The sequence below is a fragment of the Pyrus communis genome, chromosome 9, assembly GCF_041283825.1.
Source record: "Pyrus communis isolate YQ-2024b chromosome 9, ASM4128382v1, whole genome shotgun sequence".
In the NCBI taxonomy this organism is placed as follows: Eukaryota; Viridiplantae; Streptophyta; class Magnoliopsida; order Rosales; family Rosaceae; genus Pyrus; species Pyrus communis.
Window position 1 is genome coordinate 17,100,465 of NC_142573.1, and position 18,275 is coordinate 17,118,739.

The 18,275-nt window shown below is 38.8% G+C and overlaps 1 protein-coding gene across 6 annotated transcripts; it reads right to left on the bottom strand.

Moving 5' to 3' along the window:
- Window positions 1-6,050: 6,050 nt before the first annotated feature.
- LOC137739118 (DEAD-box ATP-dependent RNA helicase 15) lies at window positions 6,051-12,478 on the bottom strand. Of its 6 annotated transcripts, none has more exons than XR_015966742.1 (13): window positions 12,292-12,446; window positions 12,059-12,175; window positions 11,012-11,112; window positions 10,149-10,321; window positions 9,728-9,959; window positions 9,497-9,615; window positions 9,297-9,353; window positions 9,024-9,208; window positions 7,185-7,870; window positions 6,952-7,096; window positions 6,738-6,821; window positions 6,540-6,603; window positions 6,051-6,289 (listed from the first exon to the last, which is right to left on the bottom strand). XR_015966742.1 is itself a non-coding variant. In XM_068478612.2 (12 exons), the coding sequence occupies exons 2-12, from the start codon at window positions 12,172-12,174 to the stop codon at window positions 6,279-6,281; spliced, it is 1,287 nt and encodes a 428-aa protein (XP_068334713.2). In that variant the 5' UTR covers window position 12,175; window positions 12,292-12,478; the 3' UTR covers window positions 6,051-6,278. The 6 variants fall into 6 exon arrangements, 2 of the variants coding, with proteins under 2 accessions (XP_068334713.2, XP_068334714.2); XR_015966741.1 differs by having other exon boundaries at window positions 7,185-7,882; XR_015966744.1 differs by having other exon boundaries at window positions 7,185-7,911.
- Window positions 12,479-18,275: the final 5,797 nt, after the last annotated feature.

Here is an 18,275-nt window from a genome sequence, read left to right on the forward strand (position 1 = left end):
AATTTGCGTCCCGCCATTGAAGATGAGACAAACAACCCGGTTGGCAAAGTTGAGAAAGCCACTACCATGATCTTCATTCAAAGCCATATTCATGACGCACTGCAAACCGAGTGATGTGGTAGAAACTAACACACAAATTAAACCCTATAAATTATGCAATCATAGTATGAGAAAGTAGGGATCGTTCTATTCCGGGGATTAGAAGGGATGCTAATCAACACAAATTAAACTTATAAAACTGAAAACTAAGTTAAACTAAAAACAAAATAATGACTAGGGGGATATTGGACGAATTTAATTAAAACAAAAGTAAATGGAAGCAAGTAAATTAAGTTGTGAATGAAATATGGATGAAATGATAGCTAAAGGATTCTTCTCCACACATGAAACATATGCATACAAATTGATTTCTAGTTATTCTTTCTATAAACCACGAATGACAATGCCCCAAATTAATTGTAAACATCACTAATTAACTCTCAGATTTTCCTAAGTTCATTGAATTGGACTCAGCGACGCAACCAAATTATTCTTCTCAAGTTTCCTAACTATGAAAAGCATGATATAGATACATCTCAAAGATCATTAAGTTCTGTGAAAATCATAAGCATTGACAAAAAGCATTCGTAACTATGAAAAGCATGACACTCCTGCCAAGAATTTACTTAACTCAATCATGACTAGTGACCTTTACTACTTGCAAATATAAGTTCATAACAATTAGGTGAAATTCCCTTATATTCTAGCATCAAATCCCTGCATGCAAACTAAGTGTGCACTCTTAATAAACATACAAGAATAAGTTCTCTATAAAGCAAATAAGTAAATCCAAATGTGAATGTTTCTGCAAAGACGGATGTACCAAATGTACAACAGACTTCCCTCATGGAGGCCCGGGACGCCTATTTGGCCAATCCACATACATTAGTGGCTAGCCAATCCTCTGCCCCTACACAAAAGCATGGCAAACCACTTGGTTTAAAGGATTCACACCCCTGGAAAAGGAAACCCACAGCACAAGCCCCTAATGAGCCTACTGTGAATCTGATTGTCACCTACTCATTCTATCCAACTCATGAGGAAATTCTAGATTATGGAAGCGTACTTGAAGTGACGAATCCACCTTCCGAGAATCATGAGATTTTGGTCCATTATGCTAACTTGGATGATGTTTAGTGTAGAAATGAGATGACAGTTGACTATGCATTAGCATATGCAGTAGCTACTGAGCTTATGTTGAGCGATGACATTGAACCTCATTCCGTTGATGAATGTCGACGTAGAATCGATTGGTCAAACTAGAAGCAAGCAATCCAAGTCGAACTCGGTTCGCTTGCGAAACGTAAAGTGGTTGCACCTATAGCTCCTACTCCTCCATCATGTGAAGCCCGTTGGCTACAAGTGGGTTTTCGTTCGGAAGCATAATGAGAAGACGAAATTGTGTGTTACAAAGCTTGTCATGTTGTGCAAGGCTTCTCACAACGCCCCAAGAATGACTATGACAAAACTTATTCACCCGTTATAGATGTGATTACTTTTTGCTACCTTATTGTTTGGTAGTTTTTGAAAAACTGAATATGCAGCTGATGGACATAGTAACTGCATATCTCTATGGGGATCTTGATACGGAAATTTATATGAAAGTTCCCAAATGACTTACATTAACTAGATCAAATATTTCCAAACCTCGGAACACACTCTCAATTCAGCTGAGCTGTTCACTCTACAGTTTGAACCAATCCGGAAGAATGTGGTAGAACCGTCTGAGTGAGTATTTGACTAGTCAGGGATATGTGAACAACGAACTATGCCTTTGTGTGTTCATTAAGAAGTCACATTCCAATTTTGCAATTGTTGCAGTTTATGTCAACGACATAAACCTCATCGGAACTCCTAAAGAGCTTGAGAGAACTGCCGCACACCTGAAGTCAGAATTTGAGATGAAAGATTTAGGAAAAAATCGATACTATCTCTATCTTGAGATAAAGCATCGTTCGAATGGAATCTCAGTACATCAATCGAACTACACTCAGAAGGTGTTGTGCAGCTTTAACGAGGATAAAGCGAAGCCTTCAAGTACTTCTATGGTCGTTCAATCGCTAGATAAAAAATGAGATCCCTTCGATCCGAAAGAGGATGATGAAGAGATTTTGGAGCCTAAAGTTCCTTATCTGAGTGCAATAGGCGCTTTATTGTACTTAGCTCAATGCATTAGACCCGACATCTCCTTCACTGTTAATCTTTTGGCAAGATACAGTAATGCACCAACACATAGACACTGGACTAGTGTTAAAGACATCTTCCACTACCTTAATGGTACCACGGATTTGGGCTTTTCTATCCTTACGGATCCTCGAGTGATGACCCACCCCTCTTATCTTAAGTCGATTCTCGCCTTGTTGGTTATGCCGATGCAAGATACTTATCTGATTTGCACAAGGCGCACTCTTAAATGGGTTATGTCTTTACCGTTGAAGGCACCACAATCTCTTAGCGGTCAACTAAACAGACCTTAGTTGCCACTTTGTCTAACCATGCTGAAATTCTCGCCCTACATGAAGCAACTCGAGAATGATTTTGGATGAAAGCAGTTGTAGGCCATAATTGAAGCTCCTGCGATCTTTACCCCATCGTTGACGTCTCGATGACGATCTATGAAGACAACAAAGCATGCATCAAACAACTCAAGAAGGATTACATCAAAGGAGACAACACTAAGCACATTGCACCAAAGTTCTTCTCACATCAACAACAAGAGCATCAGAAGATTGAAGTCTCACAAATCCGTTCACAAGACGATCTGGCCGACCTCTTCACCAAATCATTACCAAAGGCAACATTTCAGAAGCTTATTCAAGGAATTGGTATGTGTAAACTTTCTGAGTTGTAACATTGTTAGTTCTTTTTGGAATTTTGTCAAACTCAGGGGGAGTATCCTGAAGTATACTTGCTTGATCTTAATGTACTCTTTTTGCCTATGATTATGAGCATTTTTTCCACTGGGTTGTTGCTACCTAATGAAGTTTTGACAAGGCACCCACCTTGAGTTGATCATATCCCTAATGACTTCATGTAGAAGTTTCATTTGATTTTGCATTACTCATGCATTTTTCCTTAGACTATGGATTTTATCCCTACTCGGGTTTTTACCACAACCTTAGGGTTTTTTGTGAGACTTACTTCCTTATGCAAGTTCCTACCTTATTGAAACTAACGTGTTCCCAGAATCAGTGCTGACAAGTCGACTTCCTGAACTCTACATGATGCCGAATCTACTTGAGTATTTACACACTCAAGGGGGAGTGTTATAAACTTCTTATTTAAATGTGATTGTGTAAATCCTAGATTATATTTTATTCTAGTTATTCTACCCTATTAGGACTTATATTCCTTGGAGGAGAAGGATTTCGTCCCACCCTTATTACTATAAATAAAGGCCCAGCCTATGGGAAGTAACACATCCTCTACACAACCCTACAAACACATCTCTCTCTATATTTTCTTCGTGCCGCCGACCCCCTCTCCTTGTCAGTTAAATATAGGCCACAACAATATAGTTATTTACTAGTTGGGTTGCCGGATTTCTATGATATCAATGATTCGATAATTATCATCATTTTTGTGATTAATATCAATTATAGATAAAATAGATGAGGCTCATTCACTCATCTCATATTGGAGCAAAGATGACACGCATGTTCAACTTGTCAAACAAGTTGGAATATACAAAACAACCTTAGTAAACTGAAAAGCAACTTTGGTATCTCAACTTCTCAAACTAAAAAATTCACAAACGCCGTGTAACATAGGACAAAATTTGGTTTCGACACTCAATCTAGCTACCACTTTCTATTTCTTACATCTCTAAGTGACAAAATTACCTCATATGAGTAGATGTGAAATGCCTATCAGCGGTTGATCCAGCCTAGTTTGCATCAGTATACCCTTCAACATCCAAGTGAATAAACTTAGAAAACACCTAACCTTTACCAAGAGGCAAGAGCAGACTTGAAATACCTCATAATACAAGTCACATCCATATGAATCACTAGTACTGTGCATGAACTAATTCACAAACCTTACAACATAAGCTATATTAGGCGGAGGTAAGTAAGATTAATAAAAGTCGCCCTTTCGGCATTTCAGGAAATATAATAAAAGTCCGCATTTGAAGGAGATGTACCTAGGGGTGGGCACAGGCCAGCCGGGCCCAAATTTGAAGGGACCAGACCGGACCCGCTTAAAAAGGAAATGGGCTGGGCCGGGCCGGATATTACAAATCTCATCACTGGAACCGGAACTAACCAGACCCGTTTGAAACGGGTCCACGGGTCCTCTTTTTTTTTTTTTTTCTTTTTTTTTCTCAGTTTGGATCGCCTCCCGAACTTGCTCTATCTCTCATCCTCTTGATCTTTAACATCACAGGAGCTTACTGGATTCTGCAGAGAAGATCTAGAAATTATCTAGGGTTAGAATCAGCTCTATTCCTTCACCAAATTAAATTAAAACCCTCCAGAAAATGGTGTGAAGGAAATAACCTTTCTTGGCCTACAGTAAGTGCCGACTGATAGAAGCCTGAGATTCAAAGACACCATCTGCAACCACACATACAGAAATCTAAAAGTTCAGAGCTTTGCTGAATCTAAAGCTTATTTGAATAAAAACCCAGCAATATACAACATATAAATACATATATAGAATTTTAGATGTTAAATTTGGCAGTACCTGAAATGACAGTTGGAGATGAAGAAGAAGTAGGAAGACCTAGAAAAAGGAAGAGGAAGACAATGGAAAAGCAGAAGCAGAAGCTTTGATTAAACACCATACTTTCTGGGTCTTCTCTGTCATCACTACCAACCCCTTCGCCTTCTACACTCTTCTTGCAGCTACTACGACTTCAAATTTATCCTCAGAAACGCCGTGTTCACCCAAACTCGCCTCGATTCTCCGTCGTGGGAGCCAAAGCGTCTCAAATCCTCATCCGGGTCTTCTCCCTCTGAACTCCTCTTCAACCGCCCCGCCACCTCCTCCATTCCACAACCACAACAACCAATCTCCCTCCTCGCCACCACTAAGTCATCATCAACCCGCCTAGCCCTCATTTTCAACTCACAGGAAAACAGAGTCTGACTCGTCCACAGCCTCGTGGCCGGAGCAGAAGTCGTCCAGCAGAACATCTTCAACCTCACCAAAGCTCTGGCAACCCAGATCGGCTACCTGGCAGGTTTAGTTCGAGAAGACGTTGGCGCTCAGGTAGGAGAAGAGAGAGATAGTTCGAGAAGACGATGGAGATTGGAGTGACTGACTGAATCTGGAAGTGAAACTGGACACATGGGACGTTGACTAGGGTAGGAATTAACGGTTGAGATTAGATGATAGGGTATCATTTAATCTCGACTGTTCATTATTATTAGATACGGATCGGTCCGAGGCCCTATTTTTCTAAGGATTAGGACCCGACCCGCCCCGTATTTAACAGCTCCCCACCCCGCCTCAGCCCGTTTACTCTATCCAATATTTGGAACCAATCCGTACCCGCCCTGACCGACGATTCCTCTACCCATTTGCCCACCCTTAGATGTACCTTTTTTTTATCATCACCTGTTACTATCATATCATCAACAAATATAATAAAGGAAATTTTAACGAAAAGACCACGGTACTGTTCACTTTAACGAAAAACCATATTTTTACATTAAAATATCAATTCTGATATTATTCACTTTACCCTTTATTTTATCCTTATCATTAAAACTCAAAGTTTTCAAACCATTTTCATTAGTTTTCCTTATAATAAAAGTTACCCTTCCGGCATTTCAAGAATTTATTCAAGTAGTGAACCGTCCATATCACGTTCGCAGTTTACACCCATTTCAGAAGCGATAGCAGTGCCGAGGGCAAGTTCTATGTATACTTTCTTTCGGAGATTACCACGAACAAATTATTGACTTCAAATTGTTTAGAGGTCAAATGCGATTAACAAGAAGATCCAAAAATACTAAAATCATTTTATCCATCAAACAAAATACAGGAAACGAATTGAGCCTAAATTTTAGAGAAAGAAATCTTAAGTTAATAATACTACCATCACATTATCATAAACAATTCATGTAAAGCTCAATCGTACAGATTCTCCCTATAACAAAAGCATCCTAATCCTCTTCTGTAATAATTAATTAGTTTACATTCAAAACAAAATGCTACTAACTGAACCAGAGGTCACTGGATCCCGCAGTCCATCGTCCTTTGAATTTTGCAGGGTTCCTTTTGGATAATGATTACGCTTGCACTGCATAAAGAGATATGTGAGTATATCTGCATCAGACTTTATACCCCAATTTACGAAGACACCCTATGCAATCCCTTAAACCCGAAAAACACACATCCCCTCTCTGCTCCAAAAAACATAAAACACATCTAGCAGATGGCAAGACAGCCACAAGACATCATCAAGATTGAAGAATTAATTTTGAAAGAAATCCACCAACATGATTGAATCAGCAAAATATATGCAATTTATGAAAAAAATGATATCTTACTGTAAGTAGAAGTATCAATTTGCTCCGGAAGCTCCTTTATATCCACCTCAAACCTTGACTGGACCTGGAACAATCAATTTGGATTAAGAGAAGACTAGCAGAAGCAGAAGAAATATTACTCGTGTTGAAATACGTTTTCCATATATACATATATGCGTGTGTGTGTGATATATATACATGCGTACACATGCTAGTTACCTGATTAAGAACATCAGAATCAGATGCGGAAGAGACAAATGTAATTGCTAGGCCCTTGGTACCAAACCTACCAGCTCTGCCAACCTGTGAGGGAAGGAAAACCCAGTACAAGAAACACAGAAATTTGCCAGACATCAAGGACAGTGAGTACGCCCACCAATTTACATAAGCAAGTAAGAAAACTGTTAACACAGATGTGCAAACGAAACAATACCCTGTGTAAGTAGGTGTCAGCAGAATCAGGCATGTCATAATTGATAACAATGTTAACACGCTCGATGTCAATTCCCCTTCCTACTAAATCCGTTGCCACAAGAATTCTTGAAAGCCCCTCCTTGAAATTCTTGTAACGTTTTAGCCTGCAAACAGAAACCATGCAAAATTACATGAGGCTAAATCTCACACGGGTCAAGAAAGATAAGAAGAAACAAAGTGTCACTTGGGTACCATTAGGTACGTAGACGGGACGAAATGGGATTGAACGGGACGGAACAGAATGAAACGGAGGTTCCATGCTACGTTTGGTGTGCGCTCAGGTCGGAATGGAACAAAGGATTAAATGACAATCGTACCCATCCATTCCGACCTTACCTGGGCCACCGTCGACGAGTTCAACATCATCCCTCACATCTTTCACCTAATCCTCGCCGTCCCATCCCTCGAGCGATGGCGTCAGCCACGTCCTGTGAGTGGGTGGTCTTGAGGTTTTCGCGGCGGAGGGCAACGGTCTCGTCATGGGACTAGCAGGGAGGAGGGAGGCAGTGGGAGGAAAGTGGGGTTGGGTTCAGATGGGTTTATTGGGATTGGGTTAGCTTGGGATGCTGGGTTTATGGTGGAGGAGGCTACAAGAAAGAGGGAGGGTAGAAGAGAGGGAGGCTACGAGAGAGAGGGTAGATAGTGAAATTAATGAAAAAAGGAGGGGTATTGTTGTCCAAAAAGTTATGATTTTGTGTTCCATGGGCTGGAACAAGTCGTTCCGAGGGGGGAGGGTGGCACAAAAAATTGACTAAAATCCGTTCCACAGGACAACGTATCCTAGGTAAATTGGCGCACCAAACGTGGGACAAGTGCATCCCGTCCCACTATGTTTCGTCACATCCCACGTACCAAACGGTACCTTGAAGTCTAGCCATCTGCACTCCAAACTGAACATTTTACAACTTCATCTGAATATCTTCTAATGCACAAACAAAAGAAAACAAGCGGAAAAAAAAATACAATTTAGAAACAACTAAGCAACAAGAAAACACCCTCCAATCATGTGGTAATGAAAAAAGTAAAAAAGAAGACCAAAGGATAACACAACATTCATAACCATTTTCTAGACCACGAAAATGTTTCCCAATTTTTCATAAGGAAAAAAACCAAGAAAAAATAGCTCTTTTTTGTCCATTTTCAATTTTCTAAAATCAGAATCACTGACATTACTAGGTGCTAAGCATCCCATATGCAACAATTACTGGAGAAATAGGAAAAGGATAAATAGGATATCCCATATATATTTTTGCTAAAACAATGCAATTACTTCCTTCAAATGCTTCCCTTTGTCACTGACACATATCATCCTCCAAAGCCAAGTGTATCAAGTAGAGACCTAGTGGATAATCACAGGAACCATAATTGATGGATGCTAATAGACAGGAGAGTCCAACAACAAAAGTAGGTTGATTAATTACTGAGGTAGGTCAGATGAAGATATTATTTGAAGGACTGGTCACTATAATATTTATAGAATTGATTATAAACGGGAGATCCTGACTAATCTATTCGACGGTAGTTGTAGGTGAAAATGTGCAGGCGGCTTCGGAGGCGGGGCGACCATGAAAACGCCTCAGCCTGGCGGGAGTAGGCTTAAACTCACCTAGATGTGGTCAAGGCGCACCTGAGGCGTTTGACTGGGCATCCTTTGTTTTTTTAAGTTGCCAAAATCTGAAACATTTTGAGTTGTCTTTATATTTCTCTTTAAACTTTAAAGTTTAAACTGACCCCACTATTTCTGGCATTTGTTACCTTTTCTGTTCACTTTTTGTTTTAATATTCTTTTTTTCATATACAAGATAGATAAGCATCTTTTGTCTTTGTTTTAATTATTTTTGAACGTTATATAATTCTCATATATAAGATAGATAAGCATATTTTCCTGGATGTTCTTATGACTAGCCAGCAGGAAGAAAAAGAGTGAATACTAAACCTTTATGATGAATTGTAGCAACTGGTTTTCAATAATATAAAAAAAGAGCTTGACACCTGCACATCCAATGTAACCCAAAATGATGGAAGGCATACCTTTCTTCCTGCGGCATTCCAGAGTGAATGCAGATGGAGGGGAAGTTACAATCAGTAAGTAGCTTGTTCAGCTCAGCTGCTCTGCTTACACTTTTTACAAAAATAACAACTTGGTTGAAATCCAATGCATCAAGGAGGTCAGTCAATTTGCGATTTTTCTCAGGCTCACTCAATTTGATGTAGTGCTGCAGAGAGAGCAACAGGGTGAGCAAGCAAGAAACAGTTAACCAACAACACAAAAACTCATCAATCAGATTCACATGTTAGACTTACCTGTACGAGACCATGAAGAGTCAATTTGGCCTCATCATCTACATAGATTTCCATGGGCTACAACGAACAAACAAGATCACAAGTTGAATTAAAACACAATTTTTGGGCCTCCAATACTCCATAATATGCAAAATGTTGTCAGACCAAGAAGCAGTATGGATAAAATTTATTATTCATGTAAAGGATTAAGTGAACATTACATCTTGCATAAACTTCTTGCAAACAGGGCGGATTTCCTTGCTTAGTGTTGCTGAAAACATCATCACCTGCTTGTCATGAGGAGTCAACTTAAAGATCTCCTGCACATCTCTTCTCATGTCTGAAATAGATAGAACAAATGGAAAAATAAATAAAACAAAATAAAAATAAGTTTTCCCAAAGTGAAATTATGGGAAATGCCCTTTCAACAAAATTAGCCGTAAAACACTTACCAAGTGACTCAAGCATCTTATCACATTCATCAAGAATAAAATGTCTGACATTCTTCAGTCCAAGCTCTTTGTCTCTTGCCAAAGCTAATACTCTCCCAGGTGTACCAACAACAATGTGAGGACATTCGTTTTTTAGCAAATCTTTGTGAACCTTGATATTGACTCCTCCATAGAAAACTGCAACCTTCAGGTCTGGCAAATAAGTACTGAACCTCTCAAATTCATGACAAATCTGTACCGGGAAACACAAGGTTAGTTCATGAAACAAAAAATGAACATAGAAACGTATGACACAAACATTACTTGCAACATATCCAACATATATGCATGCATCACACACGTACATGTATGCATAACACAGAGATTATCATTGTAATAGTTCGATATTAGAGCTCTCTAGACTGAAATTCACAGAACATACCTGGTAAGCCAATTCTCTCGTGTGGCAAAGAATAAGAGCAGCAACCTGACCAGGTACTGGATCTATTTGCTGAAGGGTTGATAGAACAAAGACGGCAGTTTTTCCCATCCCAGATTTTGCTTGACAAATAACATCCATTCCTAAGATAGCTTGAGGGATGCACTCATGTTGAACTGATGAAGCAAAAAAAAATCGTACCGGACGAAACCTCAGTAAGTATAAATGGCCTTCCAGTTCCTTTTAATGGAAAGGTTTACTAAACCAGTTTTGTTGCCGAAATCATGAATATGGAATTAGTGATTACCTGGACAGAGAAAAAATACAAAACTCAGAAACAGTCAAACATGGAAGATGCTTAAACAACAACAACAATCCTTCCATTCTCACATTCCATGTAACCGAAGTAAGTTGACGAGAAAGTGTTCAGATCTCTAATTGTAAATTGCACGTTTACATTAGCAATTGCTACGGCACATCTAATCTACCAGGTTAAAACAATGGAGCAAAGACATCAGGCATTTGAAAATTTAAGATGAATAATCAGATACTTGACATCAACAGCTTTATTGAAATTTTAAATTTACTGAAACTCATCCAAATAACTGATATATTGACGCTATTCCATATCAGACCAACTAAATTCAGAAGTTAAAAGTAATTCAGAGTCTATAGAGTACACTAATGTGGCATGGCAAGAACTCACAGTCATTTACTTTGTAACCAGGAATACATAAATGAGATGTAATAATATATTATTATGTGACAATCTTTTCCCAACAAAAGGTATCAAAAGTCTAACACCGCTTGACATTTAGTTTAAGAATAACCAACAATATATAACGAAAACAAAGTGTAGAATTTGCCTTCTGAAGGATGTTCGAATCCAGAATCCACAATTGCTCGAAGAAGCTCCGGCTTCAATAGGAAGTCTCTGAATCCTGAACTATGGATGCCAACATATCCCCTGAACCATATTATATAAAAGGTTAGAAAGAAGAGATTATGGGAATTAAAACCAAAATAACATTAGATCATCTCAAAATATGAACTATAGATTAGCTTGACGTGCAGCACATAATAACAAATTTGTATCCAGCCATAAGAAAGAGATACGCCCATAGAAGCATTATCCTCCAAAATAACAACAACAAAACCGTCTCCCACTAAGTGGGGTCAGCTGTCTCCTCCACTAAGAAATTAAGAAAAATGCAGCTTTCATTAAATCAATACAGCATCATGCTTTGCCCACACTAACCACAATAATGCCCACAGGAAGGTCAACTTTCTGGTCTAATTTCTTTTAATAGTACATGCAATTATTAGATAACTACACTTGGGCAGCTACATCTCATGCTTATTCACAATGTAAACCTTATTCAGTTGATTAAAGCATCGTAAAACACATAAGATAAAAAGCTCAAGAAACCCCAAGTAAAAATACTAACAATTGTTTTCTGAAAAATTTAATGAACCGAGGGAACCCACACTTTATGTACTTTTTTTCATCAGTTTCACAGTGGCCAAACAAACATGCAAACAATACCAATAATTAAAGAACAAACCGACAGGGAACAAAAAAACCAAGGGTAACTAAAATTTAAATTAAAAAAATACATTCATGGACACCAAACTGTGTAAACCAAATTATATGGTTGTTGATGATTGAATTATATCTTCAGTGCTTATTTTATTTTCTATTGGTGACACATAATTTGGTTTGCAAATTTTGGTTTCCCTAACATTATACCAATAAAATTAAAAATAGTACAACTTCTATCTATACATATATATAGCGAGGAACCCAATTGATTGGTGATATTTTCAGGTGAATTTTATACTAAAATTTAGTAAAAAAAAAAAAAAAAAAAAAAAAAAAAAAAAAAAAAAAAAGGGTAAACTGAAGAACTAACTTTTTGACGGTATCACCAGAGGGCTTGGCGGAAACGGAGTTGGGGGCGTTCTGGTCCTCCTCTTCGTAGTCCACGAGCTCCTCTTCGTACCCATCGTTGTCTCTGACATCACCCATTCTATACACACACATAACAAAATTAGACTTTGACCGAACACGCTTCACCAACAATTGCGAAATCAGAAACTCCAAGAACAAACTCAACAGCTCCTATAGGGTTTTCGAATTGCTTACCTTTAAGCTTCCACTCAGCAGGAGAGGGAGAGGGAGAGGGAGCGAGTGATAACTGCGATAGCCGAGGCCTCTGAAAATTTTGGAAAAAAGAAATAGAAGAAATTGAAAATGGCTTGGGGCAAGAATGGGGGAAATGGGAGGAAACCCCTGGATCTAGGGTTTTGGGTTCGAAGGGAGTGGAGAAGATATAGGAGTGTGGGGGATAGTAAGTGGACGAAAAAACCCTCTTGGTTGGACGTAATTGCGATAGAAAAAACAAAAGGGGAAAGGGAAATTTTATTTAAATCATGTGACTTATTTTTACATCAAACTTAAATTTTAAATGTTAATTGTCAATTTTACCTTATTGCATAATTACTATCAAGTACAAAATGAAATTAATAATAAAACTCAAATTTATCAATAAACCCAAACACAATAATTAAACCTCTATGATTACTCTTTGTTTATCCTACGTTCATTCCGGTTAAAACTCTAATAGCTCTCATAGAGAAAAACAAGTTTTTTTATTAATGGATGGTGATTTTGAAGTTTTGAATCCTTCAATTTATCCTACGTTCATCAAAATACCAATGCAACAATATTAGTTCCAGCTTTACTAGCTAAACAACAGTCAATGGCATCAAACAATCGAAGCTCCCATGAAGAGCTCTAGCTCGACTCGATTTCTTCTTCTTCATTCCTCCTTCGATGATCTCCTCCTCTAGTCCCATAGATTTTTTTCCCAAATGAAACTGAGGCTTGGGTCAAGATATGTGCCATATTACTATTGTTTTTTGCTGCACCTCTATGAATTAGTATCCTAGTAATCCCAACGTAGTGCAAAGACTCACCAATCTGCAGTGCAGTCACACCTTTGTTAGTTCAAGCTTCAGCGTCAGCTCCCTTCTTTACCAACATCTCGATCACATCCGCATGTTCCGACTTCGCTGCACAGTGTAAGATGGTGTATCCAGCCTCATCTTTAGCATCCATATCCACACCATTTTCAAGTAGCGTTCGAATGACTTCTATCTTCCCTTTGAAACAGACTTTATGGAGAGCAGTCCACCCATGTAGGTCTCTTCCATGGATTGCCGCACCTGTCTCGCGCAGCCTTACAACTGTTCTTACCTCTCCCTTCCTCGCCACGATACATAAGCTATCACCAAACAGTAATGTTTTCGAACAAACCCAATTTGATTACTAGTGCTCCATGCACCCATAAAGCCTATAGAAAGATTCCTATGAAAATGTATGGTAGCAGACACATATGCTCATGAAACAGAGGCCACATAGAGAAAGATGGTGATACATGGTTTTTGTCAACATCTACAGAAGTGTCAGTCTTGTTGTCAGCTATGGCTAAATTCACATTCCAATTCTCAGTGTCCATTTCCAGATGGCATAAAGATAGAGTTAAAAATCAAATGAGTGAAAATAAATCCACATATTGAATTGGGTTTATGGGGTATATTAGGTAGTAAATTAGGGTTTAAAGAGATATTAATAGTTTAGTTAAAAATTAAATGGATGCAAAAAGTAAGTTGGGTGTAGAAATAAGTTACATAGGTTTAAATAAAATTTCCCAAAGGGAAATTAGAGATATTTTAGCAAGCACGTTTTCCACCTTTTAGAGAGAATAATTTAACTCATGTACATCATCTATGTTCAAGATTCTAAAAGACGTTAGAAATTGATCGGAAGGTAGATTAGAATCTAACGCTAGAAAGGAACATAGACGAATTTAAATAAGTTTATGACATAATATATAAATGCACACATAATTGTTGGAACACATAAATTAAAAGATGATGTTAATTCCTTTTTCTTGATTCATTGAGTTGTGTTTGAATTGGCACTTAGGACACGTTTGTTAGAGTAGCTCCACCCTTGAGGGGTAGGCCGGCTCAAAGCACAAAAAATGGCCCTGCACACCCCAAAACTCCTCCAGCCCAGGCTAATAGGCTGGCACCCAGCCCAAGCCAATCTCTAGGCCGGCCCCGAATGCGCTGAGCCAAGGGACGGTCTATGTGACGTCACGTTGGCGTCAGCATGACGTCACAGGGAAGTTTAAATTTTTTTTTGCACTAGGCGCGTGGGAAACACGGGTGAGTGGGTGAGCATTCCAGACAAAAAAAGGTGATGGGGCCCACCGTTGCAACGCACCAATTTGTAACCCGTGAGTGGCCACGTGACTCGTTATGAGCCATTTGATTTCCAACGGCTAGTTTTCTGGACCATTGGATTTCCAACAATAAAAAAATTTGAAATTCGAACCCAATGGCTAGTGAAGTGGAGCATTCTAGGCTGTTCGATCCCAAGATCAACGGTCCACGATTTTCGTCCAAAAAAACGAAAGAAAAAAAAAACCAAACGGTCAGAATTATGATTGTTGGCCACGTGTCCACATTTGAGTTGCTGAATTTGAATCTTTTTCAAATCCAATGGTCAAGATTAATTCAATTAATAAAAATTATTAAAAATTGTTTAAAATACAGAAAAAATTTATTATTTTTTTCTATAAATACATAACCATCATCTTCCACCTTATATCAGATTTCAATATTTCCAACACTTTCAAGCAAAGCTCTCATATACTTTTTTTGGTTGAAAATCTGATTGAAAACTTGGCTAAATTATTGTAAACAAATAATGACACGGGGCGTGACAAGATTGGTTAAAAATGCTACTCGAAATTAAAACTAAATTTTTTTATTTATTATTTTATAAAAAAATTAATAATATTTTAAATAGGCTGGGTGCCAGTGCATTTTGTAAGGGTGGAGATCGTTTGTGCCAACACATTTTTTAGGGGTGGAAATGCATTAAGCGAATTACTGTTCATCGGAATCTATCACTGTTCAGTGAGTGGATTAAATTGGTTGGGTGCCAATGTATTTTTTTAAGGTTGGAGTTGCTCTTGGACCTTCTTAGATAGGATCGGCTTAAGTGGGACTAGTGAGCTATGTTTGGTGGACACAGGATGTTGGCCGGGACTTGCGTGGACTAGGGGCATCATTAACATGGTCTTAACAATCCTGTCCAAAAGTGCGGGATTGGTAATTCCGTCTTCCCTTCGTACCAATAAAAGTAGCAGCTGCGTCTGGATTTAAGTATCAGATGGGATGAACCAGCCCAGGCAATCTGGTTAACAAGCATCAGACAACAGTGCTACAATAGAAATTGAATGGTCGTGAGCGCCCAATCGACATACCCAAAATCATACAGCCATCAACCCAAAATAATCCTTATTAGAAGAATCAATTATGCAACACAAATCAAATTCATGTTAGACCACTTTTCCTTTTTCAAGTTAAGTGCTGATTTCTACCATTGTTATGTTAAGAGAGAGAGAGAGAGAGAGAGAGAGAGAGAGAGAATCGTAGGGTTAAGGTGTAAGGGTTTTAAGATTTGGAGGATTAATTCTTCTGAAATTAGAATGATCCATGAGCATGGATATCGGAAAAGACGATCGCCATGGCAGGCAATCGGTGAGAGGGATGTGGATGGCAGCTGAGAATTTTTTTTATTTGTTTAAGGTGAATTAAAAAATGACATGACTATTGGACGGTGGTTTCTCTCGGCTATGAGAGTTTTCTCTCTCTATTGTGAGAGTCTTTCTCCTCGTTGTGGGAGTCTTCCTTTTTCATTGTTTTGTCTGTCAATCGTTAGATCTTTCAGATCTCCTTTAATTCCTTTCACTACCAAATTAATTCCCCCAATTAAATTGTATACTTTTCTCTCTTTGGTTTGTCTATAACGAGAGTATTTTGGTTGAAGAGTCTGTTGTTAATTCTCAGTTGGATTTGACGCTTTTTTTACCAAAGTTTACAGAAGTAGGAATTGGGCAACCATGGCCCAAACGGAAGTGGAGTATTTGGTGGTTCATCTTGAGGGGTCTTTAGAGATTTCAAGTATGGAAAATCGTGTCAAGCTAATAGGTGATGGCAGATCAACAACTGAATAAATGGGGTGTCAAAAGTATTTTGTGAAGTTCATGGAGGGAGTATGGTGAAGCTTAGATAAACTGGGTAAAGGAGAATACGTATGTCATTATGGTAAGAGATGATGAGATGGCAATAAGAATCTTGGATCAAGCTCCATGGGCTGTAATGAAACAAAACTTCTTTGTTAAAAATGACCAAATGATTTAGCTTTGAAAGAAGTACAAGTGGAAATGGTGCCATTTTGGGTTCAGATGAAAGGAATCCCCTTGTTTTTTATGTACGGAGGAAAATGCAAGAAAGCTGGCAGGTGAAGTTGGCGGGTTCCTGGAATTGGAAGATTTGGCTTATGCAAGAGGCTTTTTAACGGTAAGGATAATGGTTAATACTAAAAATCTTTTAGTTGCTGGCTGTTGGCTGCCTAGGACGAGGGATAAGGATACGTGGATTGAATTTCGATACGTGCATCTCCAAGATTTTTGCTATTTATGTGGAAGAATTGGCCATGTCAATATGGAGTGTGTGTTCTTATAGACCAAATAGAGGAAGACCAACTAGCTATGGGGAATGGACCAAGGCTAAGATGATAAGGGATGTTTAGGAGAATCCAAGACCAGTGGTGACGTATCAAGGGGAAAGAAGACGTGCATGAACCATTAGGGAGACTGGGAGAGAAGAAGAACAGCACAGCAGGTAGCGGGTGGTTATACACACTAGAGTGAAGGTGAAAGTGGAAGTACAGGAATGGAGCAGGCCCATACATGGGCAGGAGAGACAGATAAGGATGCAAGATACGAATTTGGGTTCTAGAAATGTCTCCGAAGGTGTGGTGCACGTAGGAGAGGAAATAGGACCCTACCAAGTGATGCTTGATAGTGAATTTCCATATGGGTTGCAATAAATGATAATGGGGAGTGCTTATGCTACAAGCCATATGTGGCAGGTATTTGGGCTTCGGAATCAAACCCATAATAGAGGGGTGAGAATTGAGGAGGTAAGAGACAGTGGATCATCAACTATAGAAGTTGGGCCATCTACACTTTCAAGTTATGGAAAGTATCTAGCGATAATTACTTTTAATAGCCGAAATAATTCAACTGAAATTTATAATGTGCAGGTAGAGCAAAGTAGTCAAGTTGTGCAAGAAACAGTGAAATCCCTTGAAAATGTATTTGGTGGGTTGGGATTAAAAGGGAAAACTGAGGGCATAGGGATCATTACTTACCAGTCACCTACAATGAAGAAGAATGGGAGCGCATGATGCTCGTCAAGGAGGTGAAGAAGGGGCAGAAGGGGGGAGAACTGCAGGATTGAGCATACGAGAAGGATACTTGAAGGGGAAAGGAATATAAATGAAGAGGAGAATCTTCATGAGGTTCATGTCAGACAGGTTGATATTGGGATGAATAGTGAAGGCGGTGGGGGCTGGCCTGAAATAGCCGTAAGGTCGCCATGATATACATACTTTCGAGCTGCCGTGGTCTTAGGTCAGACACGATAGTTCGAGCCCTACATGGGTATATACGTAAATATAGACCCTCTATGGTTTTTCTTTCGGAAACAAAAATGAAAAGCCATATAATGGAATGTGTTAGGAGGATGATGGGTTTCAAACAAGGCTTCGATGTTCCATCGATTGGGATTGCTAAAGGACTATGTCTGTGGTGGAACGATCCTATAAAGGTGAATGTTTTGTTTTCCACGAATAATATGATACATACAAGAGTGCGTATTATGGGAGAATATGATTGGTTTCAAGCTATATGGCTGTATGGAACCCCTTATAAAGAAGAAAAATGGAGATTTTGGAAGTGGGCGATGGAGGTGTTGGAACCTACAAACATGCCTTGGTTTTGTGGGGGAGATTTGAACGAACTAATGTGGGAGCATGAGAAAGCTGTAGCAAAGAAGGGATCATGTATCAGATCCAAATTTTTGTAGGAATTCATAGAAATAATGGACTTCATTGATTTAGGTTTTAGCGGCCCAAGGCTTACGTGGAGAGGAACAAGAAATAATGGACTTATACAAGAGAGACTTGATCGTTGTTTAGTCAAT